Genomic DNA, 15,027 nt, shown 5'->3' with positions numbered 1-15,027 from the left:
CTCCCTTTCTTATTTGCATATTCTTGGGGGATAAAGCCTGTAAGACAGGTGACCCTGTTTCTTTAGGTGTGTCTGATCATTTATAACCAATATTAACAGCAGAAGAATATCAATCTGGTCTTCAAATATTTCTTACAAGGCACTTAAACTAAAGCCTGCCTGAATAACCATTATGACTTTGGTCAGAATCATGGAACACTGGCCATAATGAGTCCACGGACACACCGTAAAAGTCTTTCAGATTTATTACATAGAATCCTGCATTTGCAATAAGCCCTAGAAATTCCTCTAAAAATCTCTAACTCTTTCCTGAAAAATCCTGAAGCACAGTTCACATGAGTAAAGTGACTGTAGAGAGTTGCAACACCATCTAGATAGTTTGGGTCAAAATACTCGGAGTTTTGTGGCAGACTTTGAGAAATAGGCACAGGTTTGCTTGAATTCATAAGATGAATGAGTTGGAAAGACAAGTGTTGACTTAGTTCTGCAGCAGATGATTATTTATTTCCTTCCCTCTGTCCATCCATCTGTCCTTTTTCTCCTTTACTTCCTTTAACCAAAAAATTTTACTGACTATATCACATATTAGGGGCGATGCTATACTTGGTTATGCAGAAATGCAAAAGTCAAGAACTATCTCTGCAAAAACTGTTCAGAGATAAATGATCTAACCACCTGTGTAACCATTGTAGGTTCTCCAAGCTGTACTGAGCCCCAAGCCTCTGAGAGAGGCAGCGCTGCAAAGAATATTCATATCCATTGTGCCACTTAATGCTTAGAGCACACTTATAAAGTACTAACATCACTTTCAATTTTTGTTGAGAGGACCAACATGCAGAAAGATTAAGTGACTTCTTCTAGGTCACAAAGTCAAAATGAGACTTGACTCAGGATTCCTGATTCCAGCACACATACTTTTGGTGTCCTTCAGGTCAGTGAATGTAATTTGCATCCCAAATTTCTCACCGCAGCTCTTCTACTTACCTGCTGTATGATGTTGGGCAAGTAACTTCCCCAAGTCTCAATTTCTTCATTCATTCAGTGGAGATAATATTAACACCTACTCTATAGGGCTGTTTTTGTGAAATAATACATGTAAAGAGAGATCAAGGAGGACAAGGAGTCCTCCCAGCCTGACATATGACCCTGACCTTGAGCACTAAGCTATGGCCAGTCCCCCCCATCATTAGGTCTCATCACTTCATTTGCTAGATTTCCCCTCCCACTCCTGCATCCCTTTATACCTGTCTGTGCACACACAAAGCCTTCACATCGCACTTGGCTTCTGCATGGTCTGCTGGTAACACAGTCTTCAACTTCCTTGTCAGAGAAGTTACACGGTTCCCCATAGAACTGAGAGGGCCGGAGCAAGGAGGCATGTCTGTACTATGGCAGAGAGGAGCAAGGTGAACCAGGGGCAGAGCCTCGGGGACCTCAGGAACTGAGGGGTACACTCCGGGGTCCATGTTGCAATTGGCTGTTGGCTTGCCTGTTTGAACTAGACTGTGAGCTCTCTGAGGGCAGAGACCTTGCCTTTGATCTCTGCAGCTCCAGTGATCAATAAAGATTTGCTGAATGGGAGAAAAACCCCAGCTTCAGAGTCAAAGCGTGAGTAAACCAGTTCAATAGGGTGAGTAGACGTAGCCAGTTCAATAATACAAAACCACAATCTCTCAGCTTGATTACTCCAGTGGGTTGATTCAAGTGTTCTTGTTTACTTGGTATCTTATAAATGAAAAAGCAGGGGCACCTGACTCTGATACTTTGTAGTTATGTGATGTTGGCAAGTTACTTAGCCTCTGTGATCTCATTTTGTTAAATATATAGAGTAGGGGCAATGAATTACCTAAACATACAGTTACGGAGTTTCAATTACATATATGATTTATATGTGAAATCAAATTATGTTGTCTGGTACGTAGCTGGCACACAATTTCTTATACTTCTTTTTCTTTATTATTATTAATAATTTTTAGCAGTCAATATTTCTCTAACTTCCTGTTTATTCCAAAAATACTGAATTTCTAGAACATTAATTGAGCCACCCAATGTTGAAAAGGTAGGTGTTTATGCTTGTTTGTTTTTTCTTTTTTACTGAAGTACAGTTGACAATGTTACATTAGTTTCAAGCGTATAACACAGTAATTCCACAACTCTATACATTATATCATGCTCACCACAAGTGTAGCTACCATCTGTCACCATGCAACGCTATTATAATATCCTTGATTATATTGCCTATGCTGTACCTTTCACCCTGGGACCTGTTCATTCTGTAACTGCTTATTTATTTGGTTTTAATCATAGTCCTGGCCTCTAGCAGGCTCTCAAAGAGGTTGTCACAGATGGTGGTGGTGGTGATGGTAAGCACCAGCCAGTGACAACACAGTGTGATGGCTGCCATGATTGAGGAAGGACAGACTGCTCCTTAACTGTTAGGGGCATCCCTGATGCAAACTCAGAGATGCAAAGATGAGTAGAGATGTCAGGCAAACAGGAAGAGGTGGCATGAGAAGGGTAGAGAAGAATAATCTGGATGGAGAAAACTGCTATACCAAACCTGAGAGACTAGAGTGTGCCTGTTTCAGAATGCAAAAAGAAATTAATCATGGCTGGAGAGAAGGGTACAAGAGGGCAGATGGCCACGGGTGGAGGGAGATATAGCCAGGGACAGGTAACGCGGGGTCTCCCAGACCTCAGTTAGGTTAGGTTCAGTATTTTACTACGAGGCAATGAGAAATAATTCCCAGGGGAAAGTAATCAGAGTTGATGGCTTCCAAATCTTAGTTGTAGATAAGAATCTGGTGCAACAAAAGGATACAAACCAAGGTAGCAGCCCCTTTGAAGAATGCCATGGTAACCAACCATGTTGTTAGCTAACCATGTTGGATAGTGTCTGGAAATCCTGCCCCGCCCCCAAATACAGACAACCATTCACCCATGCTCTTTTGCACTTCCAGAGGGTCTTTCTTCTTGGAAGGCTGAGACTGGCAGGACAGAGATGAGGTCTTCAAAGAATATGCTAGATGACCAGCCCCAGGCACCAAAGACAAAATGGGTTTGAGGAACGTGGAAATGATGAAAAGAGACATCTCGAGATGCCAGTTGGAAGGTTTTGATACTCCCAGCCAGTGACCCTGCAGAGAGTGATGATGTCCACTGAGGGCAAGCGCGTAACAAGCTCCGAGTGAAGAGCTCTGGCTGGCTGGCTGGCTGACTCACACGGAGTCTTCCTGGTTTATGGGGCAGATGAGGCAATTATACAGATAACTGGATCGATGTTGATAACTTCAGCAATAAAGCTCACTTTGGGAATGGAATGATACAGCTCGAATCTTCACAAAGCTCTACTTAACTGACCTGGGCTCACTTTCACAACCTCATTAGGGTCTTAGCCCATGGATGCTTTGATGTCCTGAGGAGTTGGGGAAATGGCAATTGTTCTCTCTTCTCTGACACACCTGCTCTGCCCACGGCTGGGATCCTGGGTCAGCTCTCTTAGGACAAGGGAATCTGAATAGCAAATACTGCAAAGACCATGTGGTTTATTTGTTGTTGTGAGGTTGTTTTATGGGAAAACACCATGCAAGAAGCCAGAAGGCTGAGTTCAAGGCCTGTTATTTGCTACCAGGTGAATGTGACAAACCACCCGTTCTGAGTCTGTTTTACTCATCTGCCTCACGGAAAGTGTCACAACCGTCTTCCTTTTCTTACAGAGGTGTCATAAAATATCATGAAGTCAAACAATATACATTTATGGAGCACCCATTATGTTCCAGAAATTTAACTACACCGAATTCTATACAGAACTGAATAAACCTTCAACAGCTCACCATTTAACATAAAGGTAAATAATTAAGGGAAAGTAAGTGACAGGAAGAATACAGAGCTATTACAGCTCAGAGATTGCCTATCTAACTGAGCATATGGCTGAGAAGTCAAGGAGAGGCTCAGAGAGGTGGCCTATAAGAATTTCAAATCATGAGTATGTGTTAGCCAGTGATGGACATGGGGAAGGTCACTCCAGCCTGAGGAAACAGCATGAATAAAGGCAGAGAGGGCATGAAAAGTGGTCAGAGAGAGACAAGTGTTCTGTGTGCTGGAGCAGGGGACGTTTTATGGAGATGTCAGCCAGGTCTATGTTCCGGAGGCCTTGAATGTCATGAGTCTGGATTTGAGCCTAAGGGCCATGTGTAGACTTCAAATGGTTTCAAGCTGGGAAAAGACAGGCCAGGCTTGCATTTTTGATAGCTCCTCTGGTTGCAAAATGAAGATGCATTGAGATAGCAAAGTTGGAGGCAGTAAGTCTGAGAAGGAAGCTGTTAACAAGAGCCAGGAGAGATATGCTAGGAAAATAACTGGAAGGTCGAAGAAAGGATCTACTACTTGGAAGCACAGAGGAACAGAATTCATGAATTAAATAAGCCAATATTTATCGAGGTCCTACCATGTGCCAGGCACTGTCAGCACTGCCCCAGCCAATCTCGCTGAGAGCTAGGGCTTCTTGAAGCTTACAGCTCCCCCCAGGCCAGAGTACTTACCCTTTTCTTCTGACAGGGATCACACATGGTCCAGGAGGACCAGCTGGAGAGTTCACAATCAATAGGCATCAGCGTGACATCCACACTCCGTGTTTGTCTGCTCTTGGCAAGGCTCTCATTGACTGCGTTTGACTCAAGAGATTGTGGCCTTTCACTTCTACAGGATCATCATGAGAAAACAGAGTCAAGTGTCAGAAGGGAATTAAGTATACATGCAACCATCCCTCCCATCCACTCAGTAAATATATACTTGCTCAATTATGTGAGGCTAGTAGTTTATCATTCAAGTATAGGTTAAGTCATCCAGCAAACAGTTACTGAACAGCCATAAGTGCCTTATATTTTGGCTAGCTGTGGTTGAAAGAGTACTGAGCTCAGAGCAGAAGATCAGCAGTTGGGGGATCTTGGGGTGCTTTTTCTACCTGTGTGAGTTCCACTTTTTCTCATCTATATAATTGGAGAACTATAGCTATCCCACAAGGTTTTTTTCTATGATTAACTAAGAAAGTACATATGAAAGCACTTTATAAACTCTAAACTGCTATAGATATGCAGGTAATACAACCACAGCTGGATAGAGGACTTTAAGCAAATCCCCCCTCTCTGCAGGTCTTGTGTTATGCCGTAGGAAAGGAGAGGTTTGAACTAGATGGTATTTTGTTTTTTGTTTTGTTTTTAATTTTTTTTTGAAGGGGAGAGGGGCAGAGGAAGACAGAGAGAGTGACTCTTAAGCAGGTTCCATGCCCAGTACAGAGCCCAATGCCAGGCTTGATCCCACTACCCGGAGATCATGACCTGAGCCCAAATCAAGAGTTGGAGGCATATCAACTGCGCCATCCAGACACCCCTGGACTAGATGGTCTTTCAGGCACCCTGTCATGTTAAGAGCCCATGAAACATTGGCTGAGAACAAACAACATTCAGGGTACTGAGCTACAGGGCACACAGGGACACAGAGAACATGGACTCTGCCTTCTAGAAGTCTCAGTTTGTTTTAGAATGGGAAAAGAGAACCAGATCTCCTATCTTAGCTCTTTGGGACTTTATCCATTAGGCAAGGTTTTTAAGCATGCAGGCCCCATGGCGAGAGCTTTGCTTTTTAGGGGCTACAGTATGGAGCCTGGGCAGGGGTGGGGAGAGCCTGGATGTGGGACAAGCAGGTAAGAGCCTCTTGGCAGTAGCACCAACGAGTGATGTGAGCTTGAACCATGGCAGCATCTGGGGGAGAGCACTTGGGGAGGACAGGTATATGAGGCGCTGCCCAGGTGGAATAGGAAGGCATTAGAGAGGACGGGGTTCGAGCCGATGCTTGTTTCCCGTTTAGGAGCAAAAGGGCTTGTCGGGGAAGATGTGGTTGGGACATGCTGAGTCCCAGGTGCTCATGGAACACCTGTATAGAGTATTCAGCAATTGGTTCCTACGTGGGATTCACACTCAGAAGAGAGATTTTCACCAGAGATATGGATCTGATCGTGCAAAGCTATGGAAGAAGATGAGACTGTTCTTGAGAGGAGACAAAGGCCAAGGGTAAGTCCTTGCGGAACATCACTACCACCCGCAGACCAAGAAAGGTTGGTGCCCTACCAGTCCTGAGCACGGGCATCAGAGGACAGTGGGTGGGGGCATAGGTGAGGCCAGGGTGGATGGTGGGGAGACAGGCAGTGTCACATCTGCGGAGCAGTCAAGCGATGTGAGACCTGAAATATGCCCAGAAAGTAAGGGAACCCTTTTTGTTGAGTTCCTGGCACTCAGTGGGTCATTCCATAGAATGAATAAATGAACGTGTCACTGAATCTGTCTAGGCCTCCAGTTTCCCCACGTGTAACATGATGGGTGTATTAGGATTTTGCTTTTCTTCCATCGGAGAGCATATAACACTGTAAGATCTTTGTCATCTGTGTTCCTTTACAGGCACGAGAGATGAGAGAGAAAACAGATTTGCTGAGCACCCAGGACATGTCAAGACCGAGCACGGAGTTTGACCTGTGCTATCTCACGGAGTCCCCACAGCAATGTGAGAAGACACTGCCGCTTAGACAGATGAGGGAAATGCCCGAGAGTCCTACAGCTGGCTCGCGGTGGTCTGGGGGTCTTAGCTGAGGTCCGTTGGACTCTAGAACCTCTGCAACCGTTTCCCCAAACCGGGAACCAGGCCAGCATCCACTCCACCGGTGCCCTCCTTCTCTGTGCAACGCTTCTTCCCTCCTTGTGTCCAAGATTGAGTCATTAGGGAGAGCATCACAGAGCTTCCACTGACTCAAATACATAGTACATCACTCCAGACAAGGTCATTAACAATACATTCTCACTTGGCAAAAGTCCTAAAAAGAGTATAATATTAACTACAGTGAAATCCATCTCCACAACCGCCCCAGAGACCAGCAAAAATCAATTGCCTAGTAAAGTTGGATCTTTAACGAAAGGTCAAAGACTCTCCTGGAAACCACAGGTGGATGCTTTAAAATGGTTACTTGAGGCAGGATGCTGCACACCAGTGGGGGGGCTCAGAATGTGCTCTTATCTACTAATTTGCCCAGGTTTGACAAAACAATACTGTCTGTGATTCGGCTTCTCCTAAGTATATATTTGACAGCTCGGCAGGGTACCTTCTTCCTGTTTCAACTCAGAAACGGTTACATTGTGTTTTCAGCAATGATCAACCCAATTCTGGGACACAATTGAGACGGGGTGGATAACTAACAGGAGTGCACACACACACACACACACACACACAATTCAGAGTCACAATTATTTTCCTCTCTAAGATTTGAAAGCCTGTTAGTAGGCAAGATGATCGTTTACAGAAGGAACTTGTAAAAAGTAGTTAGAGCCACCGGATGTCTCATTTTTGTGCCCCATTTTCATTATGGAGGTGGCAATATAATGAAGTAATCAGCTGCGTAAATAGTATGTTTGTAAATTACAGCAGTTGGGATGTGTGTGGTTTATTAGCCCTACAAAACGCAAATCTGAAAGAAAGGCTGGCACTAAGTCGCATCTTTAAATCCTGGCCTGTGTAGGGATATAGCTAATGGCTCTCACGCCTATGGATTTTTACAGAAATAAACTAGATGCACTTTTGACTCGCTGAATTGACTCTGTCATTCAAAATCCTCTGTATGGGGGATGCCTGGGTGGCTCAACGGTTTAGCGCCTGCCTTTGGCCCAGGGTATGATCCTGGAGTCCCGGGATCAAGTCCCACCTCGGGCTCCCTGCATGGAGCCTGCTTCTCCCTCTGCCTGTGTCTCTGCCCCTCTTTCTGTGTCTCTCATGAATAAATAAACAAAATCTTTTTTTAAAAAAATCCTCTGTATGTTTTTTTTAATCCTCTGTATGTTTTTAATGTTGAAAACTTAAACATGCCCAGAGAAGTACAGAAAATAAAGTAATAAACACTCATGTACTCAAAACACAGGATTGGCCATTATTAACATTTTGGTATATTTCCTTCAAGTCTCTCTCATTCATTCATTCATTTATTGGAGAGAGAAAGAGCATGAGCAGAGGAGTGGCAGAGGGAGAGGGAAAGGGAAAATCCTGAGCAGACTCTGATGAGCTGAGCCCAATGCAGGGGCTCCATCCCACAACCCTGAGATCATGACCTGAGCCAAAATCAAGAGTCGGATGCTTAACCAACTGAGCCACCCAGGTGCCTCTAGTCTTTCTTTTTTTAAATAAAAATGAATAACCCTATACATTTCACATCTGCGTGTGATACCAGTCCCAGTTTTGTTTCCTTCTCCTCCTTTTCATAGGGAACTATTGTTAGGAATTTACACATATCCTTGAATCCTTTAAATATTTTTATGTATCTATCCATATGTGCAACATAGAACACTGTTTTTGTATGCTTTACTCTTACTGTACATATCATTGTGTAAATTGCTTTTGTCAATCTCTATGTCTGAGCCCAATGCTCGTTGGTTCAAAAAGAGATCTTTACCTAGATATCCCATCAGAGGACATAAATTGCATTTGATTTATTCTTTTTCTTTTTTGAAGGACATTTATATTTTCCCACTGTTTTTCCATTGCAAATAATACTACAATAAACACCCTGCTACAGGTTCTTGGAACATATCCCTCTACATAAGGAATGGCAGGGATGTGCCTTTCCTCGAGGTGTGTGGAATGATACTGCCAACATCAGGACATATTTCACTGGGTCCCTGTCTCTTACTCTCTTTCTAACAGGAATTTCTGATCAAAATAAAGATGGATCCACCGAGTAAGGCAGGATTAGGTCAGCAGTAAATTGTAAGCCATCAGCTTATATAGATGTGGTATGTCAATATATTTTGGCTTTCTGTAGAAATGCCCTGACACAACAACTTTCTTGTCACACACAATTTGTTAGGCAGCTGCATCCCCTCTGCAACCAGCATCCTTTCTCTTTGCTAGAAGGGGCAGCCTCTGGGTGGCAGATTTTCAATTTCTCCTTTCTCTGTCAGTTGCCATTGTAGGCGTGAAATTTAAAGCAACATCTCAAGGCAACAAATGTGTGGCCCAGGGACAGAGAAAGGGCATGGAGGTCCAGTAGGTCAGATACACAACGAGAGGGGATAATGCACTTGAGAGGTAGAATGGTGCAGTGTTACACAGGAGCTCTGGAACCAGAAAAAGTCTTGGATCTGAATCCATATTCTGTTACATATGAAGTAAGTAGCCTTGTGACAATGACATTATCTCTCAATCTTAGTTTCTTTTCCTCTCAGTTACACTGTAAAAAACAGCACGTACCCCAGATAGCCGTGAGGAATGAGAGCTCATGTAGCTCAGTGCCTGGCACAGAGTGGCAATAAATAAGCCACCGGTCTGGTGACAGTGTGATGATTTCATCTGGCTTGATTATAAGAGGAACTCAAGACAAGAAACCGTTCTCAGCTAACAGGAGGGAGGTCTCAGCTTCTCCTGTTTCAGAACCGAAGCCTGTTCTTCCACGCTTCACGTGGAAGCCTGTTCTTCCATACCTGCCACTTGCAGGGGTGCCTGGTGGAAATCACGGGGAGGGGCTGAGCACCACACCTGGTTTGAGACTGACAGAGCATGAGTGAATCTCCTCCTCTCTTTGAGGATCATTTTGCTACTCTACACCGTGTAAGTATGAGATTAATATCCACCTCTGGACATGGTTGGAGGGTTGAACAGGGCCTCTACTTACCCTCTCCTACCTCCGCTTCCTACATCAGAGTGAACCTTCTAATGTATAAATATGATCATGTTGCTCCTTGGCTTAGAACTTTTCAATGGCTCCCTATTGCCTGGGAGGGTAAGAGTCAAGCTCCTTAGCCAGTACCCTAGTGTTCTTGGTCCTCTCTGCTCTGACCCTGCTCACTCCCACTTTGGTGGCACTCCACTGTGGCCTGTGCTCAAGGCCTCTTGAAATAGATTTGAAGCTTCAGGGACACACCAGGTTTGTCCTACTTCCATGCCTTTGTCTGTGGTGCTTCCTCTGCCTGGAGCTCCCTCCACTGCCTTGGCCGTTTGACAACACCTATTCATATATAAAGATTCAGTGCGAGTACCCCGTCTTCTAGAAGCCTTCCCACATACCCTGCATGCCCAATAGAGCTGGTCACTCCCTCTCTTGGTTTCCACCTGTCCCTGTATCTTCTCTTGCAACAGTACACATGGAGTGTGCTCACGTGCTGGCTTTCTCCATGAGAACACAAGCTCTCTGTGGCTTACTCATCTCTGAATCATGCAGGGGTCACTGCTGTGGGCAGGGTTGCTATGAGCCCCTTCAACCCTCCATTCCAGACACATTTCCTAGGGTCCATAACCCTTCTCTGTGTATACAGAGTGCGTGCACCTAAGGAAGGCCTTGGTAACCTTGGTTCTTCTTGGGGCCAAGTTGAGATTCTCGACAATCATAATAGTTACTATTTGTTGAGTGCACAATGCGTAGTGAACACTCACCGTCCTGGTCTTAGGGACAGTGCCCAGTGGCAGCTGAGTGCTAAACAGAGCTGAGACCAAGGCGTGTGTCCAATGGGTACTGGTGCTCCTCACGGTAAGTGGGAGGTTGTGCTCAGGAAACATTTATGGAATGAACAAAAGGAATAGCACTAACTAACAGTCCTTCCTCCCAGAAGGTTGCTCACAAGGTGGCCTGGGACACCTGAGTGCTTCAGCATTCATGGTAGGGACTTTTCATGTAGAGAGGATCCCCCAATTGCCAAGTCACTGGCACTTATCTCACTGAAGCTCAAGTTTGAGCTTTCACTCAGATAATTTCTTTAGCCTGTTTTATATCCTGTTAACAAAATGATGAAATAAATCAATTAGCATTTATCTGCTGAGAACATATGGAGTGTGTGTGTATGTGTGTATGAGAGAGACAGAGAGAGAGAGAGAGAGAGAGAGAGAGAGAGAACGCCACTGGGTGAGCAAGAGCACCTGAGAACCCAAAGAATTTGGGTTGATGAGCAGAGAGAGTGAGTCCCTCCCATAAATTAAAATCATTGATGTGAATTGGCTCTTTTTTCCATACACAACAAACCTTCTTTTGCATAAAGAATCACACCGGGGCTTTGTTCAGAACACAGAACAAGTATCCTATTCTTCTCAGCGTGACAAAATACATTCAAACATGTCAGTTTCTTCTGGGCACTTTTGTTGAAGTCAGATGCTTGGTTCCACAATAATTTCAAGGGAGTTGTTGATATTTTATCAAATGCATGCAAACTGCTTCAAGAGATGTTCCTTATTCAAAAGGCACTCGACAAAGAGGCGGTCAGCACTCTGTGGCTTTATACTCCCTGTCACATGATTGACTGGGGAATCATGTGTAACCGTCACTTACCTGGAGCCAGGTAAACTGAGGCAGCCCAGAGCAGCACAGAGAAGAATCAGCTCTGCCAGTGCCCTCCACCCCTGCAGCCGAGATGTCTTCATTTTCAGTATGAGACCGAGCTTCTGCTGAGGCTCCTAGGTCCATGAAAGGTCCACGCAGGGAGCACTGCTGTCAGCTTCTGTCCCCATAGAGCAAACAGGTCAGCAAAGTAAACAAAAAATCAACAGTGACCGGAAACCCCTTAGACTTTGTACGGACAGAAACTTACCTATGACTCTGAACACCAGGGAGAACAATGGAAAGTTCTACACAAGGAAGAGGCAGCCAAGAGGACAAGCTGTTAGTGAGGATGAGGGGCTCGAGGTCCAGAAAGCCTGGGTTCAAATCCTTTCTCTGCCACTTGCTCACTTTGTCACCTTTGGCAAGTTACTTTATTTTATTTTTTTAAAGATTTATTTATTTATTCATAAGACACGCAGAGAGAGAGAGGCACAAGCAGAGACAGAAGCAGGCTCCATGCAGGGAGCCTGACATGGGACTTGATCCCGGGTCTCCAGGATCATGCCCTGGGCGGAAGGCAGCACTAAACCGTTGAGCCACCCCAGCTGACCTGGGCAAGTTACTTTACATTGAAGCCTCAGTTTCCTCAAATGCAAAGCAGTGAGGCTTAAGTAGAATAACAGAAGTAAAGTGAGTTGAACGGGCCCATGTTAAACACTCAGATATGTGAGCTATTACTGCGACGTGGAAGGCAGGGTGGGAAGTCCAGCCAAGCTTTGCATTTTGTCTCTTTCTAGCTCTGTGACTTTGAGCAACTTGACGAGAGGCGTAGAGCTCTAGAACCTATCTACCTGAGTTCCAGTTCTCTTGGTATGTTTCACTAGCTGTGTGGCCCATGGCAAATCATTAACCTCTCCGAGCTTGACTTACCCCATCTATAAAACAAGAAGAATAATAGTACCCAACTCACAGGTTGTTGTGAAATTTAAATAAATTTCATGATTTAAAACACTTTGTTTTTTTAATTTTCTTTTTTTTTTAAGATTTTATTTATTTACTTGAGACAGAGAGAGTGCACAGAGGGAGAGGGAGAAGCAGGCTCCCCACTGAGCAAGGGATCCTGATGCAGGGCTCGATCCCAGGACCCTGGGTTCACGATCTGAGCCAAAGGCAGATGCTTAACTGATTGAGCCACCCAGGCGCTCCGAAAATGCTTTGAAGAGTGCCTGGCACATTCTATGTGCTCTATGAGTAAACTGATACATTTTTATTGACTCTCTCTGACTCTCTTTCCTCATCTGTAAAATGTGGAGGACCATGCTTACTTGGCAGAGTTGAGAGAGTCAGATGGGATACTAGATATGAAAATGTTTCACAGGTAGACATTATAAAAATGCTAACTATAAGAGAATAATTATCCAAATATGCGGTGGTGTTCCTATATAACTACGTGGAACTTCACTGTAGCTAGGGGGAAACAGAGAGCTTCCCTGACCTCTCTGGGAAGTGAAGCAGGTGGCTGGTAGGGCTAGATTTCACATGTGTCTCCCACATTTGCTAGTAACCCCCATACAAGCATGAGCGGTAGCAACCTGAAAAGAGTCCATAAACACCACTGCTCTTCACCTATCACCTCTCCCATGTCACGGGTAGGGGGGACTCACTGTCCTCCCTCTAAGGTTGAACATGGCAAAGGCAGGTGCCCTTCATGTATGGTGGACCAACCTGTTTGATTTAAGCCTAGAAGAGAGTTTCACCTTCCACTTTTCATTATTCTGAATAAACACACTGATTGCCTGGTCATTTCTCTGTGGCCTCCCCCTTAAATGGGATTAAAGAAAAACGTCCCCTAAAGCTCTCTTGCCACGGCCGAATCCAAGCAAAAGTGCACCTCAACACCTCTAGGAATGATTCCCAGAGGACCCGCAAGCCGAAGGAGGATGGGTGTCTTCACCTTTGTGGTTGCAGGGTGGACATGTGAGCCCCGCCTCTCAGCTGGAGATGGCACCTGGCCTGCCTGTGGAGCAGCACAGCACAAACTCATGGCAATGTGCAAACGGCCAAGGCTCCCACACACAGCTCCCTGAAAACCATCACTGACTGCCCAGAATCAACAGATTAAAGTCCAACCTGCACGGACCTGGCATCCGCAGCCCATATGGGGCTTTATAAATGTGGTGGATGACCCTTCCGTTGCTGTTAATCTTGCAGGTGTAGACGAGGGGACTCGAGGTGGGGGGAGACAGGAGGGAGCCTGAGGATGGGCTGGGAGAAAGTGCATGTGACTTCCTTACACAAGGTACCCAATCTGTCTTCTAATCTGAAAAATGGAGATGATAATTCCTTAATATCTACTTTATGAGGTTCTGGGGTTTGAATGTATAAAACATTAAGGCTTTAACCTACCTCCTGACACAGGGGGGAGTACTCTTGAGTGCCAGCCTGCTCCCCATCCCACCACACCTGCCAGAGGAGCCCAGCTGGGGCTGGGAATGCAGATGAGGAAGATCAGCGGGGGGGACAGATGGAAAGCCCCAGAGGGCAGCCATGCCTTCACATTAATTGGGTCCAGAACACAGAACACAAACTCTGCTGTCAGACCCTCCTATGTGCATCCCAGTTATCATTACCCCGAGCACAAGGCACTATCTCACTGTTGTCCCAATGGATGCAGTGACCTGAACTTTGCCACAATTGATTGTGGTAGTTAATCATTTGTAAACAAGCAGAAAATTGCATTTCAAGAAAGATCCATGTCCTCTCCCGTGCCTGCCTGCATTTAAGAGAAGCCACATCCTTACAAGATAAGGCTCCCCTTCCATCTCCTCAACCTGCTGGACTCACAGAGAAACTTGCACATTTCAGAGAGCAGTGACTTGAATGACTCATGTGCTCTCTCTTGCCAGATTTTTTTTTTGTGTGTGTGAAAGCTGTTCCTTTTCCCCAGACTGTGTGCTACTTGGCTAAACAGGACTCATTATTTATGTTTCATACTCATGTCACTTTCTCCAGAAAGCCTTCCAAGTGACTCTCCTGGGGTTCTGGAATTCCCACCTCATGGCGCTCCCTAGTGGTTTCAGGTGCTGCTCACCTGTGATCAGGCCAGGAGGATGGTGCCTTCAGGTTGTGGTGATAAAACATGTTTTTCATGGGCAGGTCTTAGCATTCTAACAGTTTTTCCCATACATCATCTTGTTTGATTTTGACAAAAGGCTAAAAACAAGTGTCACCTTTCATGCCTCTTGGATAGGGTTCCATTACTGATTCCAAGGTAGCAAATCTATGGTCAGATATTTTTTTTTTCCTGACTCCCAAACTCTTCTGTTTATAATTCCAAGACTTTACCCTCCTCTTAGGAAGTTCCAGGATGGATCTAGGCCCAGCACAATGACCACACCTCACCACTCTCTGGCCGTAGCTCTCTTGTCTCACCAAGAGAAAGCTTTCAAAAATGATGATGTGTCCCCAGGCCTTTAAATTTTATGAAGAAATCCAGTTTCAGGTCTATGGGTCCATTAACAGATCATTCATTGCTTTTTCCCATCTTTGATAACTGATTTTCTATCTTCCATTTCCATAAATCAATTCCACAGATTTTAGGTTTTGTTATGGCATTACTCTACCCCCAGTACCTGTTTTTGTATTAGTTTGCTTTTGCTGCATAACAAATAATCCTAAACTCAGTAGCT

The 15,027-nt window shown here is 44.9% G+C and overlaps 1 protein-coding gene across 1 annotated transcript in view; it reads right to left on the bottom strand.

The window, feature by feature from the left end:
* C8B (complement C8 beta chain) overlaps positions 1–11,569 on the bottom strand; it is a 38,756-nt gene extending 27,187 nt beyond the window's left edge. The window contains exons 1-3 of the mRNA XM_026006896.2: positions 11,348–11,569; positions 4,542–4,698; positions 1,245–1,386 (exon numbers count right to left, since the gene is read on the bottom strand). Coding sequence (XP_025862681.2) covers positions 1,245–1,386; positions 4,542–4,698; positions 11,348–11,439 — 391 coding nt within the window. The 5' untranslated portion in view covers positions 11,440–11,569. The remainder of the gene's footprint in view (positions 1–1,244; positions 1,387–4,541; positions 4,699–11,347) is intronic.
* Positions 11,570–15,027: the final 3,458 nt, after the last annotated feature.

This window comes from Vulpes vulpes, chromosome 12 (genome assembly GCF_048418805.1).
Source record: "Vulpes vulpes isolate BD-2025 chromosome 12, VulVul3, whole genome shotgun sequence".
Classification (NCBI taxonomy): domain Eukaryota; kingdom Metazoa; phylum Chordata; class Mammalia; order Carnivora; family Canidae; genus Vulpes; species Vulpes vulpes.
The sequence above is the reverse complement of the archived record's forward strand: the minus strand, read 5'-3'. Positions and strand labels throughout refer to the sequence as shown.